This window comes from Rhipicephalus microplus, chromosome X, assembly GCF_043290135.1.
Source record: "Rhipicephalus microplus isolate Deutch F79 chromosome X, USDA_Rmic, whole genome shotgun sequence".
Taxonomy (NCBI): Eukaryota; Metazoa; Arthropoda; class Arachnida; order Ixodida; family Ixodidae; genus Rhipicephalus; species Rhipicephalus microplus.
This window is the reverse complement of record NC_134710.1, coordinates 405293336-405310338: the sequence shown is the minus strand read 5'-3', so window position 1 is coordinate 405310338 and position 17003 is coordinate 405293336. Positions and strand designations below refer to the sequence as shown.

At 43.7% G+C, this 17003-nt stretch overlaps 1 protein-coding gene across 1 annotated transcript in view; it reads left to right on the top strand.

Moving 5' to 3' along the window:
* The window catches only part of LOC142777384 (uncharacterized), a 29095-nt gene extending 13184 nt beyond the window's left edge, over positions 1-15911 (top strand). The window contains exon 2 of the mRNA XM_075881727.1: positions 15618-15911. Within this exon, the coding sequence (XP_075737842.1) occupies positions 15618-15848 (231 nt within the window). The 3' untranslated portion in view covers positions 15849-15911. The remainder of the gene's footprint in view (positions 1-15617) is intronic.
* The last annotated feature ends 1092 nt before the right edge of the window (positions 15912-17003 follow it).

Here is a 17003-nt window from a genome sequence, read left to right as displayed (position 1 = left end):
CACAGCACAGGATAATCACTTACGACGACGCAAGACCTATTCACCAACAGCCATACCGCGTCTCGCCGACAGAACGCGCAGCTATCAAGCAGCAAGTGAAAGAAATGATCGACGACGGCGTTATCCAGCCTTCGAACAGTCCCTGGTCCTCACCGGTCGTTCTGGTTAAGAAGAAGGACGGTACGCTTCGCTTCTGTGTAGATTACAGAAAGCTCAACAACGTCACAAAAAAAGATGTTTATCCGCTGCCGCGTATTGATGACTCGCTTGACCGACTACGACGAGCGAAGTATTTTTCTTCCCTGGATTTAAAGAGTGGCTACTGGCAAATTGAGGTTGATGAGCGCGACCGCGAAAAAACCGCCTTTGTCACGCCGGATGGCCTCTACGAATTTCGGGTGCTACCGTTCGGACTCTGCTCTGCGCCAGCTACCTTCCAACGCATGATGGACACTGTGTTGACTGACTTAAAATGGCAAAGCTGCCTTGTGTACTTGGATGATGTGGTCGTGTTTTCAACCAGCTTCTCCGAACATCTGAAGCGACTACGACAAGTACTTGAGGCGATTCGGACGGCTAACCTTACGTTAAAGCCGCAAAAATGCCATTTCGGTTACGAAGAACTAAAGTTCCTTGGACATGTCGTAAGCGCAGAAGGCGTCCGTCCTGACCCTGAGAAAACCGCCGCTGTCGCAGCCTTCCCGACTCCTGCCGATAAGAAAAGTGTGCGGCGGTTTCTTGGTCTATGCGCGTACTACCGGCGCTTTATAGGCAATTTTTCGAAAATTGCCGAACCATTAACTAGACTCACTAGAGACGATACGCCGTTCGTTTGGAGTGCTGAACAAGAATCAGCATTCACAGAGCTTCGGCTTCGCCTGGCATCACCACCTGTTCTTGGACATTTCGACGAGGAAGCCGAAACAGAAATTCATACCGACGCCAGTAACGTCGGTCTGGGCGCGGTACTCGTCCAACGGCAGGAGGGAATTGAAAAGGTTATCGCCTACGCAAGCCGAACCCTAACACGCCCGGAGTCAAACTACAGTACCACGGAGAAGGAGTGCCTTGCTGTCGTGTGGGCAATTGCTAAGTTTCGACCTTACCTTTACGGCCGTCCATTCAGAGTAGTGACGGATCATCACTCGCTGTGCTGGCTTGCGAACCTCAGAGACCCCTCCGGACGACTGGCAAGGTGGAGCCTACGTCTGCAGGAGTACGACGTCACTATCGTGTACAAGTCCGGTCGTGCACACGAAGATGCGGACACGTTGTCACGCGCGCCAGTTGAGCCTGCCGCTCAGAGCTTCGAAGAGGACTGCCCTTTCCTTGGCTCCGTAAGCGTAACAGACTTGGCTTTACGGCAGCGAGCAGATGCTCAATTGCGACCTATCATTGAACATCTAGAGGGCCGCAACGTATCACTGCCCCAGCATATAACTCGCGGATTGTCATCCTTCTGCTTACGACAGGGCGTGTTGTACAAGAAGAACGCAGCCGCCAGCAACAAAACTTACCTGTTGGTCGTCCCCGCAGAGCTGCGTGAGGAAATTCTATTTGCCTGCCACAACGAGCCTCCATCGGGCCATCTGGGCATCACCCGAACCATCGCTAGGGTACGAAAGTCTTACTACTGGCCGAAACTTGCCGCTTGCGTTAAACAGTACGTTCAAGCCTGCCGCGAATGCCAGCGCCGAAAATCCCCATCTGTTAAGCCTGCGGGATTACTTCACCCTATCGAGCCACCCAGAACACCCTTCGATCAAGTCGGCATGGACCTCCTGGGTCCGTTTCCCTTGTCATCTTCCGGCAACAAGTGGATAATCGTCGCTACAGATTATCTAACCCGCTATGCTGAAACTAAGGCGCTTCCTAAAAGCACGGCTTGTGAAGTTGCTCAGTTTTTCATCGAGAGAATTGTATTACGCCACGGTGCTCCATCCTGTGTCATCACAGACCGAGGAACAGCGTTTACAGCAAGGCTCCTTGAACAAGTTTTTCAGTTAAGTTACTCCACGCATCGCAAGACAACAGCGTATCACCCTCAGACAAATGGACTGACCGAGCGGCTTAACAAAACGATGACTGATATGCTGTCTATGTACATAGACGTACAGCACAAGACGTGAAATGAAATACTGCCTTACGTAACATTCGCGTATAATACCGCTACGCAAGAGACCACACGATTCACTCCGTTTCGTCTTCTATACGGTCGGGACGTTCAGACGATGTTGGACGCAATGCTCCCATGCGACATTGACAACATCGAGAATCTCGACGAAGATGCTGAGTGTTTCGTGCAACGAGCCGAGGAAGCACGTCAACTAGCCCGCGTAAACATCAAGAAACAACAAGGCGTCGATGCACAGCGCTACAACCGCTGCCACAGACAAGTCGATTATAAACCAGGTGACCAGGTGTTGGTTTGGACCCCTGTGCGCTGCAAAGGTCTCTCTGAGAAGCTTCTCAGTCGGTATTTTGGCCCGTACAAAGTGCTACGACAAGTGAGCGACGTCAATTACGAAGTCCTTCCGGACGGAAGCCAACCACCCCGACGCCGACAGCTACGACCCGAGATTGTGCACGTGGTGCGGTTAAAACCGTACCACACACTGTGACAATGTTTTTTTTTACGATACACGCTTCGTTTAGCATCGAGGCGATGCTCTTCAGGGAGGAGGGGCAGTGCCGCGCGCTTGATCTGCCAGCGCAAAAGAGGCAGACGAAGTGGCAGTTCCCCTCGTGCCATTGTTCTGTTTTTGGCTGCGCTGAGCCGACCGCTCTTCGGACTTTTGTGAGGACGCCTTAAAAACGTCTCCTGTCTCTTTAACGTGACAATATGGTCTGTTCAGAGCACTAGTTCCTTAGAGCATGCATTTCGAAGTAATGCACGTTGGTTGAGGAACGGTTCGAAACAGACGGGGAGATAGCATCCAAATGTATGACCCATTGATGATTGATTTGTGAGGTTTAACTTCCGATAACCACCATAGGATTATGAGAGACGCCGTAGTGGAGGACTCCGGAAAATCCGACCTCCTAGCGTTCTCTAACGCGCGCCGAAATCTGAGTACACGGGCCTACAGCATTTCCGCTTCCATCGAAAATGCAGCCGTTGCAGCCAGGATTCGATCCCGTGACCTGCGAGTCTGCAGCCGAGTACCTTATCCACCAGACCACCAAGACGGGACATGTTCTGCACCTTTGCATGCTATGTCCGAGATAGATAGATAGATAGATAGATAGATAGAAATGAATTTTCGCACAGTACTAATCCGAACAAGGTCAATTTCAACAGCGATATAATAGCAACATCAGCAACTAATGGTGTTTTCGCGTCAAACGTTGAGCAGAATTCCAGAATGAGAAAGTTACATATTGACGTCACGCTGAAAGATTATCGCTTGTGCCAAGCTGGCATAAGCGTTTCCACTCGGCAAAGACGTCATTGTTGGCAAACCTGTTTTTTTTTTCAATGCTATGTGCCTGCTTACCCTTCTCGTTAAATATGCGTACGCAACTAGGCAACAAGAGCAACAGCAAAGAGAACCATCACTTGAAAAATAACACAAACTGGCCTTTGCACCTTTACCGACACATGTCATCGGCTGAAGCAACCCTCAAAACGTTTGCATGACGGCGTTTTTTTTATTTTTTTTCATTGCTTTCCATTTATTACGTGCTTCCTATATATCTTTCAAACTTTTACACGTGGTTTTGCCGAAGTAACGCCATGGGATGGCAGCATATGACAGTATACGACACCCCCGACCCCTAAAGTGCTCTGCACCTAATATCATCATCATCAAGGCACTCGATGAACAAGATGAAGTAGACTTTTTTTTTGTGCGAGCATGCGATCAATATACGTGCATAATTGTGATTTTCTCATTCTGGAATTCCGCTCAACGTTTGACGTAAAAACACGACTAGTTGATTATATGGATATCGATTGCTCTATTCGTGATTTTCTGATTTCAGATTTTTTATTGGTACGAATACAAGAATGTGACATGTGTTTAGTATACAAAAAGAGGTCCCAAAGTCAAAGACTGTATCGGGACCTCCTGTTAAGGGCAAATCGAGGTAAAACACTGTTAGAGGCAACATAAGCAATAATCAAAATTATAAACTAAGCATATTTGCAACAATACATTGAAATATATATATATATATATATATATATATATATATATATATATATATATATGCATATTGCAAGGGAGTTTAATAGCGACGCCAGGTAGTAAGTAGGCAGGCAGCCGGTACGAACAGAAATGCTCGAGCAGTGCAGCGTCTACAGCTCGTGCACCCACTCGCGCTTCGCACTCAGAGAAAGATAGTCCCACTAGTCAGTGCCTTGCGAATTCCCCACTAAAATATATATACACATGTATACACGCATACTTACACATACACTATATACATACCAAAGGAAAACAAACGTGAAATAAAACCAAATGAATCAATGAATAATGTGCAGAGTATAACTGAAAAAGAATACAAAAAGTTGTAATACATAACATGTCGACATTCAAACAAGGTAGCGCTATGGTAAGAAACAGTAAAAATAGGCATGCATAATGTGTTATTTTAGTTTTTTCTTGTAGTGATGCAAGTTTCTAGCATTTTTAATAACAGATGGTATTGTGTTCCAAAATGCTATAGATGAAAATTCAGCAGCTAGTTTGCCATAAATAGGACGTACCTTAGGGAAAAGGACGTTATTGTTTCATGCAAATCTAGTATTACTATGAGCAACAAGGTCGGAAGATGAGAAGCAGATAGGAGGTAGTGTCTTGGTTATGTGTTTATAGAATATGATACCTAAGATGTAATTGAGGAGCTCTGAAATGGTCAAAATGCTGTTATCATGAAGTAGGCATTTACCGTTAGAAAAACGTGAACTGTTTGTAATGATTCTTATGAATTGGTTCTGTAGTACTTAAAGGGAAGCCAAATGAGTGTTATAGGTTTTATCCCAGCACATTATGCCATAATTAATATGAGAATGAACGAATGAATAGTTGAGGGACAGTAAAGTGGAACGCGTGAAGTATGGAAGAGTTTTAATCAGAGCGCGGATGCCGTATGCTATTTTCTTTTTGATGTCAGAAATAAGATCTATGTATTTCAAGCTACAGTCGAGAGAAATTCCAAGAAAAGAAGCGCAGGCACTGGGAAAAATGGAGTTTGAGCCAGAAGTCAACGAAGGAAAGGATGCTGAATATTTTTGATGCGTTGAAAATGCTACAAATTCAGTCTTGGTTGCGTTAATAGTTAACAAGTTGGCACTGCACCAACTTGAAACATTTTTCAAGTCAATGCTTAGCTTGTCGACGAGAAGTGAAATGCTTTTGTCAGAAGTAAATATGGTAGTGTCATCAGCATACAAAATGGAATTAGTGAAGGACAGACAGTTAGGAAGATCATTTATATAAATTAAAAACAGGAGTGGTCCTAAAATGGATCCTTGAGGGACACCAATATTAGTAGATAATTCCTTAGAATGTACATTAGAAATGGACACAAGTTGAACGCGGTTATGCAGGTAGCTTTTTAGTAACGCTAAAGCAGGACCACATACAGCGATCGCGTCAAGCTTATTAAAGAGAATGATGTGATTTAAACTGTCGAATGCTTTTGTTAGTTCGATGAATTCTGATCCTGAAAATAAACATATGAATTTTTTTAGTTGATCGGTTAGATGAATGAGTGCTAAATCAGTAGAGAAATGATTGCGAAAGCAGAACTGTCAAGGGGACTGAATATCGAATTTATCAAGGTAATTGGTTAGGCGTTCTCCAATCAACTTCTCAATAACTTTACCAAAAAAGGGCAGAACACAAATGGGTCAGTAATTATTATTCAATGTCCTGTCACTTTTTTTATGAACTGGGATAACTTTACCATGTTTAAGTCCTTGAGGAAATACGCCTGTCTTGAATATCAAATTCGTAATGAAACACAATATATCAGAAATTGGAGCGAAATGAGTTTTATATGAGCAGGCAGGACTTCATCAATTCCTGCACCGGTAGATTTGAGGTGTTTTATGACATTATGTATTTCTTCAGGAGCAGTGGGAAAGAGAAAAAAAAACGAATGAGGGAGGCATCTAAGTGGTGTGATTTGTGTGGGACAGGGTGCGTCAGCGCTAAAAAAGTAGGAACAGAAAGCGTTAGCTACGTCGATAGGCGAGTTAAATTCAATGTTGTCGATTACAATTCTGGATACTTGGTGGCGAGAATTCCTGTTTAGAAAGCAGTTTACAATGTCCCATTTTTGTTTAGCATTATTACCTGCTTGCAATATTTTTCTTCTAGAAAAGAACGTTTCGCAGCTTTTAAGTGCTTGTTTACAGCGTTACGTAATTTTTTGTAGCGGGCAATTAACTTAGTATTAAACGGCTGGCTTTTAGTTTTTTCTAGAGGTTGTCGCGTCTACGTAAAGCAACTAATAGCTTTTGAGACATTCACGGATTATGATAAAATGCTAATATTTTTTTACATTACTTTTTGGAAGTGAATTTTCGGATATGCGAAATAATTAAGGAAAAAATTTGGAAAACGCTTTTTGGGGATTATTACAAGATTTAACCTCGGTCCAATCTAAGTCCTCCATGGCAGTTATGAAACTCTCTTTATCCAGAACATATTTGCAATGAGAAAGAGTGCAAGGACGTAGTTGCCGATTGAAGCGTAGGAGCAAAGGACAATGACCAGTAATGTCACTGTCGAGAACTTTCACCTGCGGAAATATTAGCGAGTTAGAGAAAGCATGATATATCAGGGTCCAAGCACCGCTGAGAACTTGCCGTGTAGGAACATCATTGAAGGACTCAAATCCATAGCTTTGCAGTAGACTAGTGTTACTAATAACGACAGGTGAAGTGAAATCGAGTAAGTTAATGTTGATGTCACCCATTAAAATGGCAGTTATATTCTCAAGAGAAATGATATGTAGGACATTTTCAAGCTTAAAAAAAAATGTTCGACTTAGGATGAGGGAGATCGGTAAACGCAGCCAAATATGAAATCTCTCTGATCGCAAGATGGTGAACAATTAGTGATTTCAATCCAAACTGATTAGCAATTAGTTACAGGCAAGTGCAAATCATGCCTTCTCCTATAAGAAAGATCAGGGGATATAAAAATGGCCGTACCACCATGACTGCTAGTTATTCTGTTACAGTATTCTGAGCTATAATTTGGGAAGCAATAGAGATTTCTGTCAGCGACTGATAACCATGTTTCTGTTATGGCAATAAGTGAAAAAGAGTTACTATTTGAAGAAAGTAGATCATGGATTTCATCGAAGTGTTTACGTAGGCTCCTAGCATTGAAATGAATGAAAGAGTTATATCCACTTATGAATGAGTTAACATGGTCTGGTTATGTAAGAGCATCCATGTTGATGCGAGACAAAAATGATGCAATGATCACATTGTGCAAGGCTTAGTCTATTTTTGTGAAATCGAAGTCATCGCGAAGGCGCAGGACTCTGCTATTAGTAGTCTTTCTAGCTTTAATTTGACAGTTGTCTGTCCAGAGAAACATCCAGTTCTTTTCCTTTTTTAGTGTTAAGGCTTTAGAAAAGAGGAACTTGTTGCTTGGAGTCAAATGATCATTGATAAAGACAGGGGCGTTAGTACCACCAGTGATACCAAGATCACTAGCACAGAGCTTTGCCTTACGTGCTTTACTGATGTAGTCAAATTTCTTAGTCCGAGAGCAGAAGCGCGCAATAGTGTTTATGTTATCTTTAGACCGTGTTGGCACGCGATGCACAATGTCGAGATCACCAGGCAATAAGGGACAGCCAGCCTTGTCCCCTATCATTTTCACGATTGCACTGTAGTCTTCCCTCTGAGAGCAGGGAACGCCCTTGATCTCCACATTGCTCATGCGCGAGTATTGCTCCAGTTCCTAACCTTGCGGCTGAGGGAGTCATTCTGGGTTTTTAGCTGTTTATTTTCATTTACCAATGTGACATTTTGGTTACGTAGGTCCTCGACAAGTTCGTTCAAGTGCTCTGCACTCAATTGTAGGGATACAACTTCTTTTTTTTTTTAGTTCAGCAACATCTATGCCCGATTCTTGCAGCTTGAGTAAGAACCTGCCGAAGACCTTTTCAGATGTGTCCTTAGCCAAGCTGTTAATTTTAGCCTCAAGGTCTTCAATTTTTTTGAGAGTTCACATTAGTTGGCATGGTAAATACTCTTGATAAAAAAAACAATTGTAGACACAAAAAAATAAAATACAAATCAGAACGCAATTTTTGGCAGCAGCGGCAGTTGAAAAAAAAAGTAGAAACTATACAAAAAAGAGCTTGAAAAAATACCTGCAAGAAGAGGGAACTCTGCTTAATTTGCAGCTCGTGCAATGCCACTGCTGCCAGTGAAGAGCTGGTGCTGGTACTGGCAAGTATATAGGGCTTGCTCTCAGGGCAGCGACCTCCAGCGGCGAAATCGTCCAATGCTAGCAGCAGGCCACAAAGTGATCGCGCAGTCACAGCTTCACCACGTGTGGATGATCCAGCACCTTCCAAGGGCAATGCGACGATGAAGCACCACGAATATAACCGCCGATGAAGCAGCCGGGACGGGCAAAGAAACGGGTGGTCAGGATAACTTCAAGAACAGGGAACTCTGCTTAATTTGTAGCTTGTGCAATGCCACTACTGCCAGTGGCATTGCATGAGCTTACCTGCGTTACGCCAAGATTTTGCCTGCGTTACGCCAAGATTCGACAGCATACAACAGCATAGGACAAGCCGGGTCCCTAAAGAGCTCCGCGCTTAAAAGAACTCTCTCGCGGTGCACTTTATGGCAAACTCTGAAACGGAACACTGTCCTAGTAGCGGACGAACGACCAAATGTTTGCTTATTGGGTTCCTACATAGATATGCATTGCTCATGTCACCGAACCTTTTAAGTGCTTTAGGAGCTCACTTGCCGTTTAGCAGGGTGGTTTGTGTTCGCGAGCTATATATACACAAAAAATTGGCAGTTCCCACGTACAGTAGGAATCGATGATATGCGAAGCATGAATTAGGAAGGCTGATATGTCCCTTAAAAAATGAGCACATGGATACGAGGCGGACGGACGTAAATTATGCCGCTAATTACTTCTACATCATTATTATCATGTTTCGACGTGTCATTTACTTTGATCGTCTATCACGTCACGTTATACCAAATTTTGTATATGTGGAGCTAGCAAAGCGGCAGCGAGCACCTCATGAATATGGTATGTTCATCGATATGTGGGGTTTAACGTCCGAAAACTACCACGTGATTATGAGAGATGCTGTAGTGAAGGGCTCCGGAAATGTCGACCACCTGGGGTTCTTTAACGTGAACCCAAATCTGAGCACACGGGCCTATAACAATGAATATGATATGTTGTCAAGTTGTTGCATGACACGCACCTCATGATTATCATGTTTGCACCAGTCAAATACCTTTGTAATTCATTCACATCCTATAATACGAAATGTTGTTGTGTGTGAAGCTAGCGAAACGGCGGCGAGCGCATCATCAGCGTGACATGTAGTCATGTTGTTATTATAGATCTGTGCGCCGGTCCTAATGTTGCCGGCAGCGACTGGCGTGAAGTTCATCTGGTCGGCGGCGGTGCGGCACGGCGTGGGGGGGGGGGGGGGTATAGATACAGAAGCTGGTCGGGAGAGACATTTGTCCCTTGAATTAAAAAAACATGTAGTTGTTCATTAGAGGGAGGCATGTTGGAATGTTATAACGAACCAAGGATACGAGTTTGAAAATCTTAATAATGCGATCTTGCGTAACTCTGCAAAACTCTGTATTGTGTACGGCAATAGGATCGCCCGTGGGAAAGAAGCAGTTTTCGTGCAGGTTATCTTATCAGTGGTCACAACAGCATCGGCAAGATCATATAGTGCGTAGAAAAAGCTCATACGAGCCGCTTGCTGATGCCCGCCGAAAGCATGTCCTTCTAAGCAAAGCTCGCGGTTGTGGCCTGGGCCACACACACCTCCTACCTCGGCATCCCTTCATACTTATCCGTCCACTGATAGGCCAAATCCAGTGTTTCCGCCTGCCCTCACAGCGTATATTCGTCATAGCAAAGTCCAGTGAAAGTCTAACAGGGCGTTTCCTTTCTGCAGGACTGAGGAGCAATCATCGGCAGGCATCGTACGCCGGGTGAGGTTACCGCATGTGCCTCCGTGCCACGCGAATGGGCAGCTTGCTCCAACTAAGCTTCACTGTATACCTCGATAGCGTTCGCGAGCTTTTACTGGCCAGTACAGCATTCATACAGCCCGCGCGCAGAAGTTCTTGATTTATAATTTATACGGAAAAGAGCGACGATACAGGTTTTCTCTGTACTCTGTACAGAGAATACTCTGTACAGGTTTTCAAACCTGTACAGAGTATTCACATAAGCGTTATTGCAATTAAAAATACATATAAACGATGAACACAGGCTGCCCCCTTTTTTTAAGCAGAACTACATCGCCTTTGCTGCAAAACGTTCGTCCATAGGAAGAGTCAGTTAATGCGTTGCCTCACCAATTGATAAATTTCTCGCCTTCACTATGCAATACTTAGTGGCGATATTGCATCAATACTTGTTTCGTCATAGAGCACGTCTACAATGCAAGCACCAAGCTTTGAATCAGAAATTCGGCCTTGCTCGCTACACTTTGTTGTTTCCCCTTGCGCAATGTGGAGCAAAACCAGTTCATTTCGCGCGGTAATCATGTAGGGTGAGGAAGAACGGATGGGCGAATGCATGAGAAAGCAGGGTAGGAGAGAATTCAATATCCATAGAATATGAACCAATCGAGAGTACGTGTTCTAATCATTTCGCGTGAATCAGTGAATGACTGTTCTCGCGTCACGAACAGCGCCGCCCTCAAAAATATACTAAAAATAAAACAAGAAACGCCAACAAAGAATAACGCACTCGACTTTGTATCTTTAGAGCCTGTTTTCGAGCCCTCAAAAACACAGCTAGGGCGTGCAAACACGGACACAGGAGTGTATTCACGGCACACCAAATGCTGCTAACTGAAGTTATACAGTAGTGGAAAATCAGGTCTCGGTTTTCTCTTTCTTTCCTCCTCTCTTTTCTTGCTTTGCTGTTTTTGTTTTTTTTTCCTTTTGCTCTATTTACTTCTATTGATGTCTTTTTTCCTGGTTATCTGTCTCTTTGTCTTTATTGTTATTTCTATTTTCCTTCCCATTTTTCCATTTCTTTCTTTGTACTTTATGCTTGCTTCCAATTTTTTTTTCTATTTTTATAAAAGGCTTTGCCTCTGTTATGCCAAGCAACTACTGCGTGTGGGCCCCTAAACTGTTCAACACTCGATAAAATCACCGAGACAAACAAAGAACAAGAGGAAGAAGAGTTCTCCAAGAGGAAGAGCGCACTCACTATGCTACACATGGCTGCATGCTGTATGTGGTTTCGGCTACTTTACGCCAAGCTGCGACAGCATACGCTAAAAGCATGCGATAACCCGGGCTTTTTAAGCGTTTCGCATATGAAGAAACTTATCTGCACATTTCCTGTCAGTTGGGCGTGGGGGCCTACGTGAGAGATAGCTCATAATTTTTTTGACTTCACTCTTCTTCCTGTGATTTCACGTCATGTTATTCAAAAATTAATACATACCAATTAGCCCAGCTACCGTTTATTTGAACCTTTTTTATTGCCTTAATCCCTCAATGTATTCATCTATTTGCTCGAGTAAAATGAAGAAAAAGAGTGCAGTAACCCATCCATAATAATACTTTTCTATTTTATTAATGTATGCTCGATGCCGTAGGTCGAAGACTCTGTGAACATGCTATCGCGCGAGTTTGGTCCTCGCCAAACAACGCCGGGAAGCGCCGCAGCGTTGAGTGCTGGCAATACTATTCACACTTCTCGAGGAAGATACTTGAGAACTTCCTGGGAGCTATTCTAGATGTGCGCATCTAAAGGAAATGTCCACAGTCCATTTCGGCATGACATTTGCAGTTACTGAAAGAAGTGGTGAGCCGTGATGTTTGCTCGACCACGTCGATCAAGGGAAAACTCGCCATCGTAAGTGGACGGAATTTGTAACAGCACCAACTTGTCAAGTTTGAACGTGTTTTTGAATGCGTTCGAATTGTTTGAGAATGATGCAGGGAATGAGCACCGACCTTCAGAGTTGCGTTAGACGGGTGGTTACATTAAACCTAATTTGACGGCTTACGCGGTCACAATTTATGCTGGCCTTCGATATGTATAGGACTAAACGAGGATGTCTAAGCACTGTGTTCGTTGCGTTGAACCGCGGTCTATCACTCTCCTTTTAGGGTGGACTGTTATGAAATCTTCGTGACATATAAATGACGTTGTGAAAGAAAAGGGGACTGGGGGCACGCTTGTCGCCGAACTCCAGCCATTCAGCTGCACCGCAATAGACAGCCCTCTTGGAGGACGCATTCAGAATAAGCGCCCACGCATAAAAATTGAAACAGGAGCCTGCTGGATACTGTGACCACAGCATGGAGTATGAGAGGGGAGTGGTATCGCAAGAAGTTGGTGTGTGGGCCACTGGGCGATATTGGCACGCGCGCGCTCCTGATTTTTTCTGTTTGTTCCCGTGAGCTCTCCAAAAAAAAAAAAAGGAAAGCAAGAGCATGTGGGAATCGCGAAAAAAGCCTGATGGGGTAAGGTCTTGAGAAATGGTTGGCTTATCAATGCTAGGCGCACTGTCTTCTATATTTTTCCTCTTTGGTTGAAGCGCCTTCGATTCCTCTAGTTTGAGTAAAGAGTGACAAAATCTTCATGACGTCGAAATGACGAAGAGGAACCGGAAACAGAGGGTGCGCTGCTTGCAGAGCTTCCTCAAATGAGCAGTGGCTGAAAGAGACTGTCTATTTTAGTGGGACACATTGAGAAAAGCTCTTCTGGCGAAGCATTTTATGTCGAGATTCTCTGTCAGGATTGAAATAAAACTAACGGCGGCGCGCTGCAATTAGTTCCCGGTGGCGGCGCACAGGTCTCTTTGTTACATGAAACGCATCTCATGGTTATCTTGTTTGAACGTGTCATTTGCCTTCTTCATCTATTCACGCCACGTGATACCGAATTTGGTATATGTGAAGATAGTGAAACGGCCGCGGGTGTATCGTGAGCGTGGCATGTAGTCATGTTGTTACGTTACACGCATCTTTTGATTATCATCTTTGAACCAGTCATATACTTTCGTCATCCATTCACGCCCCGTAATACCAAATTTGGTATATGTGATGTTAGTAAAATGACCACGAGCGCACTATGAGCGAGGCGTCAGTCATGAGTCGTGCCTTACATAACATGCATGTCATGATTTCCACGTTAGGGCCTGTCACTTGAGTTCGCCATGCAGTCATGTCATACTATATCAGTTTTTTGAACATATCATGTGAACGAAACCACCGCAAGAGCAGCAAGACGATGAAATGTGATGTTTTTCATGTTATAACTAGTGAGTTATGCTCGTGATACAGTCAAGGTACGCCATAAAATTTTGGTATTGATTCCACCATCGAAATGGCCAGGAGAGCTAAATGTTGTAGGCGGCTAGATAGATAGATAGATAGATAGATAGATAGATAGATAGATAGATAGATAGATAGATAGATAGATAGATGCGCAAAGTCGCCGAATTTTGCTGAGAAATGCTTCGTATTTAAAACATGTACTGGTCCTACTATGTATAGCGTAGTCCACAGTACTTGGTGAGGTGAGCGAACCCTCTGTGGCAATAGCTTCTTCTCATCCACCATATGACAGCCTAGCGACCAGGCGTTATGCGTTGATGAGCTGAGAATTCGGACAGATGCCACGTACTGTGTGAATCGATATACATATAATGTGAAACAGTCGGCATAAAAAATGCTCAGTTATTGCGCCAAACGCTAAAACTGAGCGTCGGAGTCAGCGTTCCGCCTCGGCTGCGTCAACGTCCAGCGGTATGAGGTGCAACATGAGTGATTAAAAAAAGCATCTTGGCGTCTTTAATTACGTACTCATGCCATGATATAGCGAAAGTCGTTGTGAAGTCATTATGACGTGACTATGACGTCATGCGACCTAACAAAACATGGTGACACCATCATGTGGCATCCTAGCTGGGTCAAAGACGGGAAGATCGCGGAGGCCGTGTAAAGCTGCGTGAGGGTTCTCTAAAGTCTCGGAAGGTGGTGGGGTTGGATCAATCAGAGTAAAATCTGAGAAGAAAGAGAATGCGTTTCTCGCCTATACTCGGTGTCCTAGGCTAATCCATAAAGAATCCTATGAGTTCTTGTACTTGGAGCCAGGCGTTACAAGTAGGAACAACGTCTTTATGCACATGAAGTACACGGGGGAATATTGAGCGCTCACCAAACACGTTGACTACATTGGCGCATAAAAGGTAGTCTGTGGTCGCACGTAAAGTCGGCATTCATGTTACAGAACAAGCGCCAGTTTTATTGCACGCTAAAGTGCGATGATCTGCATATCATAAGTTGCGGTAATTGGCGCATTTCTGGGTCATGGTGGTGTACAGGGTCAGACAAAACTTTACTATGACTTGCTGAGTCATACACTAATGTATGTTATGTTGATTACATTTATATGACGTCAGAGTCAAACCACAATTGACATTGCAAAACCATATTTGACTCGAACCTCAATTGACGTGGATCCGACTTGTTTTTTCGAAGCAGTTCCGAGCACACGCGTGACTCCGTGTTAGAATACTTGACAGCCACGCTCAGTGCCTGTGTTCAAGTTTAGCTCCAACCGTGCTTTCATCCTATGCGCCTATCATGATTCTTGCGGTCCCCGGCAACGCCGGCGCAAAATTTTCTGTGACATGGTTACCCCAAAGCTATCGCGTTAATTTTTTTGCAAAGTATATTTTCGTTCTTCCTGGGTTGATATAGACTGTGAATCACCTGTTACGTTGACCCACAGTCCATGGCCCGTGGTATAAGGGTATGTGCCATGTGACTAAGAAGAAAGTCTCATGGCATACGCGAGAAGCATGTCACGTTATTCATGTGATGGCCCGCTAATCATGTTCGTAATAGACTAGTGTCTTGACGTGCTAATTTTGGTATATATAAAAGTCAAGGGAGACGACCACGAGAGCATGAAGCCGTAGGCGGCTAGATAGAGGAATAGATGGATAGAAACGTGGAGAATGCCAAAGTAGTACGCAAAGAAATGCCTCACATTTGATACCCTCTGTAAGTAGATTCATATATGCGCACTCCTCGATAGTGATGGGTGTATTAATCATATCGTAGCTTTAACAAACCATCTTATTGTGTAGTACGAGTTAAGAAATGACATAATATTGAAGTTCTGGGAAAGATGTAGTCTTGAAAATATTGAAAATACTTGAAGACGGGGTGTATATAGAGACAACGTTTTGTTGTCTCCAGACAAGATGAAAAACAAGATGAAGGTAGTTGCAGCCTTCACGAAGTCTCTCTTGTGGAAACGCAATAGTTAGCGACTTTCTTGTTAAAGAATGGTTTCCTTTTTTACATTTTGGTATCAGGGCAAATACTTGACCCTGTGAGTCTGTCAAATTGAATTCTCGTGTACTCATTACAGCTGGCGCTCGGGCCACCTGCAGCATTTGGATGGAGAAATGGCGTGCCGTTCTCTTCGTTTTTCGCTGGCGCAGATGCAGTCAACCAAGAGGCTCTGTTCCAGCAGCGCGCACTGAACAGTAGTCTTAGTCTCCAGGAACTCCTCCGCCGTCTATTTCCAACGCCGCAGCCACCAGTGGTGGCACCTCAGCAGCGGTTGGCCCCCATCGTAGCACGGCGCCGGCTGCTGTGATCAAATTGGCCGATGAGCCTACTCGGGGGATGCACAAAAGCCACATGTATTTGGTGCATCAATAAATCTAATATGTTCGCAGATATACTGGATTGACGAAAACTTTAAGAACATATAGGAATAAAAAACGCGATAAATAATCAAAAGCACGGCTGTTTCGAAATATATCTGTTCTGTTGATATTTTTATTGATGGGATCTTTTTGCGTTCGTTTGTTTATGCAAGTGAAGTAGGAGAGCAAATCTCCCTCTGTTTTGCGAACGTTAACAACTCTTTCTTACTTGCACTATGAAGAGCCCATTTGTAAATTATTATTAGACGTCTTCGACCAATTAACGACACATGATCACGCATGCTGGCCCCAGTACATGCAACAACAGGTAGCTATTACCACTGGATTTTTTCTTTATTACTTTCTTTTGCACATCATACAGTAACTATACACTGCGTAAACAGTGCAAACAGAACTGACAAGCAGTATGGTTCACATAGTCATAATAATTTCTTTACACGCATAATATTAGTGATAACTGAGAGACAGTTCTTCCAAAAAAGTATAGGGGATACTATTAGTAGTAATTGTAATGTAAATGTGAACAAGCAAAAGTGAATGAAAAGATAACCTGCCGCGGGTAGGAAGCAAATCTGCGACTTTCGAATAACGCGTTCGATGCTCTACCAACTGAGTGACGCTACCAGTTATCATCGTTAGGTAGATGAAAACGAGTACCACAAAACGACGTTTCAACTCATGCGCAATAAATGTCTGATACCAAAATTATGTATACTATGTTGAAGGCGAGTTCACTAGTCGAATCGTTGACCACAATGACATTCTCTCTTCAAAAATTTTTCATCTCTGAAATTGTCACTCTTCCCCTAAATTTCTTTCTTGCATGTATTCAAAGCACACTCAGACATAATGGGCAAAAGCATCATGCATTCTGAAGGTACTTTTAGGTGTGAAGCACTTTAGGTGCCTGTGTGGTCGTCGCTTGGCGTACAATTAGAAAATAGGTAGCAAGCGAGTATTAGAAAGAGATGGAAAAAGAAGAAAAGTAGAAAGGGCAAGGAAAATAGATAATTAGAGGAGCAATAAAGACAGAAAAAAACTAAAAAGAAAGAGAAGAGGCAAGAGATAGCTCAAGAGAAACA